General features: G+C 34.1%; 2 protein-coding genes across 2 annotated transcripts; both read right to left on the bottom strand.

Annotated features, from left to right (window-relative positions):
• Positions 1 to 222: 222 nt before the first annotated feature.
• LOC104116983 (uncharacterized) lies at positions 223 to 5,885 on the bottom strand. Its single transcript, XM_009627951.4, has 9 exons — positions 5,464 to 5,885; positions 4,868 to 4,904; positions 4,677 to 4,755; positions 4,487 to 4,532; positions 4,312 to 4,410; positions 2,818 to 2,886; positions 2,304 to 2,688; positions 2,062 to 2,216; positions 223 to 1,464 (listed from the first exon to the last, which is right to left on the bottom strand). Exons 1-9 carry the CDS (start codon positions 5,827 to 5,829, stop codon positions 613 to 615), a joined length of 2,088 nt encoding a protein of 695 aa, XP_009626246.1. The 5' UTR covers positions 5,830 to 5,885; the 3' UTR covers positions 223 to 612.
• Positions 5,886 to 12,123: 6,238 nt separating this feature from the next.
• LOC138897970 (uncharacterized) lies at positions 12,124 to 12,816 on the bottom strand. Its single transcript, XM_070183997.1, has one exon. It carries the CDS (start codon positions 12,814 to 12,816, stop codon positions 12,124 to 12,126), a length of 693 nt encoding a protein of 230 aa, XP_070040098.1.
• Positions 12,817 to 13,094: the final 278 nt, after the last annotated feature.

The following is a 13,094-nucleotide window of genomic DNA, read 5'->3' on the forward strand; positions in this document are numbered from 1 at the left end:
GACATTGAGCAGCAAATACTCACTTTTTCAGTATTCCCATCGGCCTTCTTTAAAGTAATGATCAGGAAACCTTCAACTTTTCAAGTGACAGTGAAAATCTTATTCGACTAATATGAATATTATAAATAACACTGGAACCATTGATTTCTAATTTTGATACTTATATAGCCATAATAGTGGAATATAGGAAAATAGAAGACCTATGACAGCTGATTACATGAATTCTCTGTGGGAAGTTCAAAGGCTAATATCAGCTTGCTTACGACAACATTACATGAGAATACAAGTATACATTTTGGTCAGTATATCCAATATTAACTGCCTAAGAAAGGTTCATTGTCATTGATAGGAGTCTACTTGATTCACAATGGCAGACCCGGCTTCTGCAATCGGATCACAGCCAACCAAGTCCCTTCCCCTACTCTAACTTTTTCTATTTGAATCATGGGTTCAAATTCTCAAATGTTGTTACATTGAAATTCCCTAGTTTCAATCCTAAAAAATTGGATACATCATCTGTACAAGCATTTTCCTAATTTCCCTGCCATGACTAAGCCCTCATTTTAGGTTAAACTGTAAATCTGAATAATCTAGTTCACTAGGTTCAAAAAATTAGAGCTGTAACACTAAATCTGGCTGCTGTGGCGATCCAACTTGTATACTAGAACTAGGGGAGCCTGAAGTTTGGACTTTGACATTCAGGTCTGGTGGGATAGGAAGAGATTGCCTATACTGCCCTGAAGATACAGAGGCAGGCCGTGAATCACCAGAAAGCCTCACATTCTGTTCTGTACGAAAATCAAGATTTTTACCTGGTGCTAAATTCCCAGAATGCAATGTAGTCCAGGTTTCCCGTAAACTATTCCCCAGCGACGAGACATGGTCTGAAGGTGAATGATGAGACGAAGTATCTCTTCCAGGAACTGTTCCACTCACTTGACCAGGCCTTGAGGCCTCTTGTAGGCCCGGTTGACCTTTCGGCATGGACAACCTTGCTACCTCCATTTGCGTAGACAAATCATAACCAAGCATACCATTGAAACCATTTCTTGGGTTAAGGAAATGTTTTTGCTGAGCCTGGGAGGTAGATGCAGGAGTTGCACAGGAAAAGCCACCACGACCCTGTGCAAGTTCATTTTGGCTATTCAATATCTTAGCAGCTTCAACAATTTCGCCAGTAGGCCTGCACATGACAGCAGAACTTGGTCCTGGAAGAGATGGTGTAACGGCTCTACCAGAATGGTGATCAGCTGCCAAGCTGTCTGATGATTTGTTCTGAGATGGAAAGGTTGACGGTTGTGTAGATCCTCCACCTTCTCCTACCCATCCAGGACCAAACTTAACTCCAGCAGGTAAAACAGTTTCTAATTTCTTAGTAGCTACTTTCCAGACAACAGACCCAAGATTTGCAGCAAATCTGGCAAGGCTTCTAGCATATGCATGCTGCTCGAAGTGAATACCTACCTGCATTATAGTCAGATAGCATGGTTTGAGAAAGACTAAAGCAAAAATATCACACAATAACAAGAAAATTCATCATATTTCCTTTTGCGGATTTTCTTCTGGACGGGGTGGCTGGGTGGGACAACAACAATGATAACATAATCTGTGAAAAGTGACACTAGACCACTGATTAAGGCAAATCTTCCCCACTGTTTGACTGCATGATCGGAGGATCAGCCGAAAAATGATTTTAAAAAGGACCAGCACGAGAATGTGTTACTACACCTATTATTTTACTGTGCAATTGAATAGTGAATAATGCTTGCCTATCCTATCTAGCGTACAAAAACAAGAACTTTCTTGGGCAGTACTGTTGATATACAAGTAACGCAGAAGTGCAAAGGACTCACTGGACCAACAAACTTCAGATTTGTTTTTCTCCATTTCTCATCAAAATCTAGTAATGGATAAGATAAAAAAGGGTAGCCCCGTGCACTAAGCTCCCACAATAAAGAAACCAGCCAAAACATCCACAACACCATGCACTCCTTGAAAGCAGGGAGAAAACAAGACAACCAAAAAAAGAAAGCAAAGCAACATAGGCTGTTTAGTACATACCGCCATTAACCGCTTTAGGTCTCCATCAGCATTCCACAACAAAGATTCCTCACCACAAGAAGCTGAAGGATGGAGTAGTTCGTACGTGTCACGCCTATTTTCATCAACTAAAAAATGCTTCTTTCCATACTTCATATCAGCCCTCAAAATGGAAGCTGCACGTAACAAAATAATAACTTTTTTCATCAAAACAAAAAAATAAAAGAGACTGCAGAAAAGTGAAAAAGAGTGCAAGATCAAACCTGGAAATTCATTATTCCAATCAATCGAAGATTCAGAATGAGTTTCACCATTGCGAGAGCGAAATGTCGAGGATGTATCAACAGAGCGGAACTTATAAAGCATAGGTCCCTTTCGTAGATTGTAAGAGCTAGATCCATTGACTTTTTCCTCCGCACTTGCAAGAGTGGCACCTGAAGAAAGCTCAGGACCAATACAATCAACGGGTGAACTCTCAACAGAATTTTTTAGGTTTTTGCTTGGGGGCGGAGAACTCTCCTCAGACTTCTTAATATTTTTGCTCGGGGGCCGGCCTCTGCGAACAACCTTAGGTTGCAACTCACCATCCTCCCCTTCATGCCTCAAATTATCAAAATCTCTTTTTGCTAGATCTTGAATAGATCGTGCCTAAAAGCAAAGGTTTAATTGAAATAAGTGAAAATGAAATGACTCTTCAAATTAATCAAATTAACGAGTTCAGGGAAAAGTGGAAGCAAAATTAAAAACAATCAGGAGCAGTCAAAGGCTAAAGCTCACCTGCCGAAAGTAAACAGTATCTGGGGCATTATACTGCATTGCATTTGAACATATTAAGAAGACATCAGCCTGCATGAGCCAAAATCATGCCAGAGGTCAGCATCAAATTCAGTTAACAACTCCAGCAGCAGCACAAGCACAATCCCGCCCCATCAAAAATAAAATATACGAGGAAAATAAAAATTGTGCCAATGAAAGTATCACAGAGTGAGAAATAAGAACAAACCTTAAACACAAAATGGAAAATAAGATACCAGGACTAGACAAACTTTACAAGAATGTCTGAAGGCTGAAGATTCATAATGTATTTGGAACCATTTACATCTCCTTATGTATACCTTTTCTAAATGCATCATAAATTCCGAAATTCGAGACTTACATATGCTTATTGTACACTTACAACTTCTTTATATTGATGCTCTTTGCTTTTTCTTTTTCTTTTTCTTCTTTTGATCTCAATTGCCAATTCTCTACCAGACACAGTAAAATGGACATATCAAAGAGCCACTAAAGACAATAATAGTGTTTCTAATTCACAGCATATCATGTGACCCCAATCACCAGAAAACAATGACATCAAAAGTTTTAAATATAAATTGTAGATAGAGCCCTGAGCTTCTTCAATCAAACACATTTTACCAGAACAGATTACTCATCCATGTAAGTTTCCAAATAAGCAAAAAAAAAAAATCAAGAAACTACCGAGAATGAAAGAGGATCATGAGGAAAAGTCTTGACTTCTCAACCAACTAAAAATAATTATAAGGAAACGAATTCCGTACGAAAGGTTGACAAGGCCAAGAGGAAGACAATGAACTTGTTCAACAGCTTCAGCTTTACTGAAAACAAATCAAACACAAAAGTTTCAATCCTGTAGCTTCTTTTATTTAAGATAATACTATTGACAACTTTTTTTTTGCTACACTATCTACAATTACTGTAGCAGTGTAGCCTTCAGAATTTGGTTGAGACATTAAGATCAAAAAGCAAGTGACTCTAATGTCTATGAAGGTCTTCGTGTAGCCAGACATCTTTTGTACCCACAAATTTTAAACCAATTGCCACTATAATTCTCTTCCCTAAACTTTTACAAATGACTAACAGTGCAAATATTGAACTGATAAATCCAAGAAATTTAGTCCCCCCTTAATTACATTAATTTTCTATGGTGTTCAAAAATTTCTTAAATGATCAACAAATATCAAGATCACCAGGTCAAATCTCACAAACAGAGAACTCTAACCTAAAAGAAGATTGTGCTCAGCTCAATGTGCACAGGTACTTTTTTTTTCTTGGAAATGGAGTCATATGTATGTTTTTTTTTAAAAACAGGCAGCAGAAAACATCAGCGAAAAGGTCAATCTGCAAGTTAGCATATTGAAATATCATAGTCCATAGTTGTCTCCAAAGTAAGCGATTCATCATTAAAGGGGCAAAGTTGAATCCACGAGTACTACAAGCAACCAGAATTCAGCTCGGTAATCTATTACCGACCTCTAACTCTTCCAGGTTTGAGTAGAGTCCTTCATCAAGTTTCTTCCTCAAGGTTCCGAAATCCATAGGATGCTCTATAATCTCATGATAATCAGGTAGCTGCAAAGAAACTACTTCAGTATCTACTGAAAATATCATTAACATCTAATCAAATGTGTCCTTCGCAGAAATGTACCTCGTCCGGATCAACGGGCTCGGAGAATACACCATAAGTGTCCTTTCTGCATTTCATCATAGAAAAAACTAATACATAAGCCTAGTACTGAATTAAAAAGGGTCTGCACTAGTACAAGAAATTAAAGAATATATAAGGACCTAACATATGGAAACAAGAAAAAGAAGAATGAAAAGAAAAAAGAACATACTTTTGAAGTCTGTCAAGAATGAACACTAACAACTTTTTGTCTGGCAAAGGTGTTGTGGGACCAGACACCAGTGGCGACCCTGTCCAAGAATAAATGACACCAATCAGATAAAAAATCAATAACTGGGACTTCCAAACAAAAATCCTCTTTTTTCTTTTAATTAGAAGAGCGAAAAGCCTTTGAATTTGCACCATTTGAAGTGTCCATCGCTTTCAAAAGCTTTTCCCCCTGCAAAAATTAATACATCATGCAGTTGTTAGAACAATAATCAGAAACTTCAATTAAGTGGGGTTACTAAAATATACATCAAGACTCAAACTTGCAGCTAAAAGGGTCTCTAAAAGCTGATAATTGAGCATAACGTCTTCACAAAAATCACGGCAAGTGCAACAGAAGTGAGCTTTTGAAAACGGAGTGCTAAAATGAAGAGGAAAAATAAGGTAGAATCCTAATTAAAAGCCGTAAAAATTGAATTAATCACATTATGAATTTTCAAAAGTAAATGTAAAATCAAAGGAGCAGTGAGTGAGTCAAAATACATGCATACATTTCAGATCTCGAAAGTCAGAGCAAAAAAGGAACGTTGGAAGTTACGCGCCAAATCCAAAAAGTTTTGGATCACATAAAACCTCGAAATTTTCCCACGAAAAACAAAAAAAGAAGAAATATAAATATTCCTCCATTTTTTTTTTCCAAAAATAGAAATACATTGACTGACTCAGTAAATTTTAATTGTTCAAAATATTCATATAAATATAGCAATAAAACCCCTCAACCAATTCACCACCTGATCAGCAACAGCGTCGTCAGATCTGAGATCCACGGCGTCAATTTTCCGTCTTTTAACAGAAGCCTCGTTATCATCGGCGTCGGAATCAGAAAGTGAATTGGCAGAGGACGAATTTTCTTGAAAATGTTGGGGCAAACGGACAACGAGCTTGACTTTCTTCTCTTTACGTTCGTCGTCGTCATCGATGAAGTCCGGTGGCGGAGAATTAGGGTTCCGGCGAGTGGATCGGCGGGGAGGGGTAGAAATGGAAGTTTTATTGTCACGTTTATTGAGATCTGAAAGTGACGGACGGCCTTTCTTCTTCTTTCTCTTCATTTCCGTCGGCACTGTTGCTTCTGCTGTTGCTGTTTCTGCCTTACCCATTTTTCTCTTCTCCTTATTTTCTCTCTCTCTCTTTCTGTTTCTCTCATCAAACGGCTTTCATTATTCTTTTTTCTTAATTTTTTATATTTTATTATTTATTTATTTTTTATACGGAGTAAATTCATACGTCCGGTTAGTATGTTTGGCTGAGCTTCTAACGTCGGCTTCTAACTTATTTTTTAGAAGTGTTTTTTCTAAAATTGTTTTTCAAAAAAATAATTTTGGTAAAAATAAATTTGTGTTTGATTAATTAATTTAAAAAATATTTTTAAGTAGTAATTAGTGTTTGGTCAAGTTTTTAAGAAGTATTTTAAAATATATATTTTTTAAAAGTACTTTTCAAAAAAATACTTTTAGAAATAAGTTATTTTTTTCTGTTTCTAAGAAATTGGTTCTGCTGCTACTCAAAAGTATTTTTTTTTTCAAAAAGATTGATTAAACAATTCAATTTTTTTTAGAAAAATACTTTAAAAAAAATATATTTTTGGCCAAGAAAAAAGCTTAGCACCTATAAAAGAAAACAGAATAATCAAAAAAAAAAGTGAGCAAGGTGTGTAAAGCCTCATATGTTTTTTTGCGGCTAAAGCTAACGCAACATGCTGAATATGTGAAAATATTCAAAAGGTTTGTTCCATGTGCTTATAAGTTATAACTAGATCAATTTTATTGATGACATATTCATCTGATTTAACTTATTGCAAATAGTTGATAAGTAATAAATATTAGTAAGTAATTTTAAGTGTTGAAATTAATTTTATAATTAAACAGTTATGTGTAAAATTGATGAAACTAATAATATATACTTAAAGTTTTTGGTTTAAAAAATTTATTGATAAATTATTCTTTTGGTTAGGGGTGTTCATGATTCGGTTTGGGTCGGTTTTTACCAAGTAAGTCGATTTTTCAAACATTGGAACCAAACCAAACCAATTAAGTCAGTTTTTTATCGATTCGGTTTGATTCGGTTTTTGTTGATTTTTCGATTTTTTCGGTTATTCATCGGGTTTTTTTCTTAAATATGAGACATACACTACCAAACGCATATTTCGGTGACTACATTTTCAATTTAACACTATCAAATCAATTTCTCCTTGAGAAATCTATCATTTATCAAGATATATTGATGATAATTGAATCAAATAGTGATGAATAATTAAAATACTCAATTAAAAATCGATTATTTTTAACATGAAATAAATTTTTGTACTTAGTAAAAGAAAACTACCAATCACACTAGAATGTAAAGGCAAAGAATTATATTATTATAATAATAAAGAACTAGACTAAAAATATAAATGACTAATATGTAGCATAAAATTTTAAAAATTTTATATAAAAATATACATATATATAGGTGTAATAATAAATTTAAATAGCTACTTTTATAATCGGTTTGGTTCGGATTTTTTCGGTTATTTTTGATTAAAACCAAAACCAAACCAAATTTGATCGGTTTTTAAAATTCAAAACCAAAACCAAACCAAACCTAAAAAGTATCGATTTTTTTGGTCGGTTTGGTTCGATTTTTCTGGTTTTTATGAACACCCATACTTTTGGCAAATAGATCAAATTTCCTTAAATTTTTCACAAAAAAATTATAAATCTAAAAGTATCTATGTAATGAAAAGGTTTTGTGATTTTATTTAGGATAGGCACTTTGAGAATTAGAAAAAAATAAAGAATAAAATAGAAAATATAAATTAAAAGTAGTTATAAGATGAAAAATTATAAGTTGGTCACGTCCAATTTATGATTTTTGATTGATTATGATTTATAAGCGCTTTAGTTGTTAATCAAATACGTAGATAAGTCAAAAAGTATTTATAAGCAATTTGACCGGCTTATAAGCTTAATCCAGACACCCTCGAAATCTCATTTTCCTTGCTCAAAATTTTATTAATGTCTTATTTAAATTTCAAAGCATACGTCAGTTTTATTGCAAAACTATGGAACTTCAAATACAATCTCGAATTAGCAAAAGAAGAGGAATACAAGCAGAGGAACGTCAAATACAGTCTCGTTTTAGTCATATTTTATACTTTAATTATTGAACTTTATGTATGTTTGAGTTTAAATGATAGATGATTTGTACTTATTAAATATTTTAATTCCAAGTTAAGAAGATACGTTGGAGCAAAATTAAATGATTTGGAAATTTGACATCTGAATAAAAGTCCAACGAATTAAACCGAGATTGCGCTTGGGGGCCGAGACCAAGTCTGGATATCAAAAAGTGATAAAAAAAATTTAACTCTGAGAAAATTGCACTACCACGCTGCATGGGGCGCCGTGAGCGCGACGCGGCAGTGCAAATCACTGGCTTGTCCCACAAACTTGGTCTCTGAACTTTTCCACTGGCGCGGCGCATGGTGCACCGTATGGCACGCCGTGCCTGTGCAACTTCGCTGATAAGTTTTCTCACTTCAGTTTGGAAAGGGTAGTTCCGTGTAGACCCACTTTTACATGGTATAGATACACCAAAAATATGATTTTGAGAAGACTTTTGACCTACAAAGGATTTGAGGAGCAACTAAGGCAAGAAGATACAAGATTTCGTCAAGATCTCAACCAACAATCGGTGCAATACAGGAGTTTGTATCGAATCATTATGTTGATGTTGCATATGTCTTTAAACCTTTTTTAGATGACTTTTTCCATTGTTATAGAGTAGTTTGCTATAAGGTTTGACGGATATAGTATTTGATTGATATTTGTGGTTTTAACTCTTGTTTAATTCTATGAATATGTTGACAGAGCTTTGAATTGATTGCAATTTTGTTCATCGAATTATTTAATTGAAAGAGAAATATTTTGGTGATCATCTTTGCATTATTTTGGTTGATTTAATTTGTGATTCATCTAAGTAATCGAGAGAGCTTTCTGAATTATTGATTAAACTAATTTAGGAGAATATTCGAGAGACATTTCCCTAAGACTAGTCCATTAATGTGTTCTTGCATATCTTCACAGTGATTTATATTGGTTTATTATGTAGAGTTCAGATTTAATCGAAAGAAGAATCTTGACCTTACATTTAAATTAATTATCGAATGAATTCGTGAAATCATTAGAACCTTCGAAGTGAACTCAACCAGAGTTAGATCCCAAATAGCTATCCTACACCTATCTTGTCGCAACCCTTATTTCTCATATTGTTTACAAACCATTTTATAGCCCGTTTGGCCAAGCTGAAAAAATCAGCTTATTTTGAGAAGTGCTTTTCAAAAAAGTACTTTTGAAAAAAAAAACAGTTTGTGTTTGGCTAATTAATTTGAAAAGCACTTTTGAACAATAATTTGTGTTTGGCCAAGTTTTTCAAAAAGTGCTTTTATGTGTCAAATTATAAATAATGACATAAAGAGATTTGCTTAATAGTTAATATTATATAAGTAGATAAATAATTATAAATATTTATTATTAAAGATAATAATTAAATTTTTTATTTTATTTAAGTAAAATATAAAAATAAAATTAAAAAGTACTTTATTCTTTCAAGATAATTTAAATATATCAAAAAATCATCCAATAAATATGAAAGTTCAACCCAAAAGTTATTTTATATTACTTAATAGTTTAAATTAAGTAAGGTTATTTTGGTATATATAATATTTTGCAAAGTGTATTTTTGGTAGGAAGAAAAGTCAAAACTGCTTCTGCTTCTGCTTCTAGAGAGAAACTACTTTTTTCTGCTTCTTCAAAACTGCTTCTGCTTCTAGCCAAAAATACTTTTTTTTCAAAAAAAAATTTGGCCAAACACCTCAAATTGAGGAAAAAAAGCACTTATTTGAAAGAAAAAAATATATTTTTGGCATGGTGAGAAGCTTGGCCAAACAGGCTATTAGTTCAACTCTCATTCTTTACGATAAGTCTAATTATTAATAATCTTAATTTAGTAGTTAATTGAAATAGTAATAACTTCAACCAAGTTTTGATCATCCTAAATAGCAAATAAGCCAAAAATTACTTGAACATTTTTTAAATCTAATCTCTGTGAAAACGATAATTTTACTATATTTTATTTTGCTAGCGAGCATCAATTTCGTGTTACTTTTTATGCTTGTTACTACAAGCACAAAAAGATTCTTTTAATCGAAAAAGGTGTGCTATAGGAAATGAAGTTTATTGTTCTAACAAACTTAAGCCATCTAAGTATATCAAGGTCTAGTTTATTTTTATTAAGATAAAATTGCCTTAATCTGATACATAACTGATTATTAAGATATTGTGACTAAATTTGACCTTTGAATGATCAAAATAATTTACTTTATCAACATTTGAATATTTATAATCGATATTTATTTTAAAAATAATAAATGTAAAAACTTATTAATATTAATACTTAATAAATATGATATCCATAAAATATTAATTTACGTGGTGTCTATAAGTTATCTCTTTGATAAATTATACTCTTAAAGCTAACAACAATTAGAGCTGGCAATGGTGGTGGTAAGCAATGATGGTTGTAACATGGTGGTTGATGATGGTCATGCTTGGTAGAGGAATATATATTAGGACATAAATTGGGATTGCGGAAGTATATGAATACTTTTAATGGTGTGAGATATTTTAGAAAAATAATACGGACTTTGAAATATAGATGTTAGGTACTCAAATTTCCATTCGCAAACTCCATTCTTTTCGCATTCTTTATTTCGGTTAAAGGTAATGTAATTCTTTATATAGCGAGGCGTTTGATTTATACAATCTGCATTCTGCATGTTTGGGTTAAGTAAAAGTAGCCTTTAGAATGAAGATAAACAAAACAAAGCCCAACAGACCTAGTTTACTCTCATCTCAAGTGATCTTATCACCCCGACCCAATGTCCCCTCTCTCTCTCTCTTTTTTTTTTCTTTTTTCGGAAGTCGTGCTACCTCATTTGTTTGCACTTAATGGAGGTTTGAATCTTAATCATTCAGATATCAGACATTAAGTGCGTTTGTTTTTAATATCTGAATCTTAATAATTCAGATCTTAATCATTAAGTGTGTTTGTTTTGTTACTTCACAACCACTTAATGGGTCTGAATAAGTCTATATGATTAAGATCTATAACAAAGACTTAATTTCATTAAGATGCTATCATCCACATTCACTACTAACTGTCGTCACCGCCTACCATTATCAACTACCACCACCACCACCACCACCATCCTCAACCATAGTCGGCACCACTACCACCACCATCATCCTCAACCACAATCACACACTCACTCACCTCAACTACCATCATCAACCATCCCATCACCATCAACAACCATAGCCGACACTGCCCACCATTATAAATTACCATCACCTTCCTCAATCACCACCACCACTACCTACCATCATTAACTATCACCACTCACGACTACCATCCTCAACCATAATCACTATCGCTACTAATCACCACTAGCTACTACCGAGAATTACCACTATCAACCAAATTCACCACTATCACCACACACTCACCCACCTCAACTACCACCACTAACTATCCCATCACCATCAATAACCATAGCCCACACCGTCCACCATTATAAACTACCATCACCTTCCTCAATCATAACCACCACCACCACCACTACCTACCATCATTAACTATTATCACTCACGACTACCATCCTCAACCATAATAACTATCGCTACCAATCACCACTAGCTACTACCGAGAATCACAACTATCAACCAAATTCACCACCAACCACTATTAATGTGTATCTTATATTTTTAATGTTTAAAAAACAAACCGTCTTAATTATTTAGTATTCAGATCTTAAAATATATCTTAATATTCAGATGTGTATTTAGATTCAGATATCTTAATCTTAATACACATCTTGATATTCAGATATGTATTCATATTCAGACGTCTTAATCTTAAAAAAACAAATGAGGTTTACTAATGGTGTTGACTGTTACACGATTACAGGAGCTCGATTGAAATCGAGGATCATAATGCTAATTCAGGAAAAGCTTTTGAGAATTCAGCTATGGTTAGAGTTTACAGAAGAAGAAGAAGAAGAGAAGAAGAAGAGAAGAGAGAGATTAGGATAGAAGAATATAATTGCATATATAATTGTTATTGTTCACGACAATTGTATTTATATCTATTATAATTGATTGAATTCCCCTTCTATAGATTCTCTAACTAACGACCCTACTGACATATCCTCTAACTAGCAGTAGTTAGTTATTCTAATAACTCAAACTAACTCCAACTAACTCTAACGACAATTTGAATTTCTAACTACTGCTCCTCTGCTCGACTCTTTATTCCAAAAACTGCTCGACTCTTTATTCCAAAAACGTGTATTAGTACTCCCCTCCAATAGAAGATCCTTGCCCACAAGGATCAAACAATGAAAATCTGGTCTGTAAAATAGTAGCAATTTTCCACATAGCAGCATCAGCATGCAATCCTTGCCATTTAACTAAAATCTGTGCGACAACCTTATTACCTCTTTTGATCATCCTTCTTTGCAAAATTAACTCAGGGTCAGGGTAGTAAGGGCTTGCCAAATCAACAACTGAGGGATAAGAGATTTGTGAGGGCAATTCATGGCACATTTTCAGCAAGGAAACATGAACTGTAGGATCAATTTTCACCCCAACAGGTAGCAATAGAGTATAGGCAATTGGACCAATTCTTTTAATAATCTGAAATGAACCATAAAATTTTGTAGCTAATTTGTGTGATGAGTGATTTGAAATGGTTACTTGTTTGTATGGTTGGACCTTCAAATATACCCAGTCTCCAACTTTAAATTGTCTATTACTTCTATGAGAGTCTGCCTGTTGTTTCATCCTAAGATGTGCTCTTCTGAGATGATGTTTAAGTAGCTGTAGTTTGAGCTCCCTATTTATCAATGTGTTGTCAACTTCAGCAGAAGCTGATTCTCCTGGTATATATGGTAAATGCAAGGGGGGTGGTCTGCCATACAATGCTTCATAAGGAGTAGTTTGAATGGCATAATGGAAGGAAATGTTGTACCAATACTCAGCCATTGGTAAGCATGGGAACCAGTTGGTAGCATCCTCACTACAGTACTCCTTGGAGTGTGAATAGCTCCTACCAGAATAAACTCAAGAAAATAACATCTCTATCACTTGTAATAGCATCAAACATCCCATGTAGCTTAACTATTGTGTCAAGAAAAACCTTAGCAACTGACTGAGCAGTGTAGGGATGTTTAAGTGGAATGCAGTGGCCATACTTGCTTAGCCTGTCTACTACTACTAGGATTACTTCACATCCATTTAACTTTGGCAAACCATCAATGAAG

This window comes from Nicotiana tomentosiformis, chromosome 8, assembly GCF_000390325.3.
Source record: "Nicotiana tomentosiformis chromosome 8, ASM39032v3, whole genome shotgun sequence".
NCBI lineage: Eukaryota > Viridiplantae > Streptophyta > Magnoliopsida > Solanales > Solanaceae > Nicotiana > Nicotiana tomentosiformis.

Bases quoted from the DNA above. Each gene is read 5' to 3' on its own strand.
- LOC104116983 (XM_009627951.4), bottom strand. From the start codon at position 5,829: ATGGGTAAGGCAGAAACAGCAACAGCAGAAGCAACAGTGCCGACGGAA. The intron at 2,887-4,311 runs GTCGGTAATAGA...TGGCTCATGCAG, and splicing joins CAAACCTGGAAGAGTTAGAG to GCTGATGTCTTCTTAATATG. The intron at 2,217-2,303 runs GTTTGATCTTGC...TGTTACGTGCAG, and splicing joins TTGGAATAATGAATTTCCAG to CTTCCATTTTGAGGGCTGAT.
- LOC138897970 (XM_070183997.1), bottom strand. From the start codon at position 12,816: ATGGCTGAGTATTGGTACAACATTTCCTTCCATTATGCCATTCAAACT.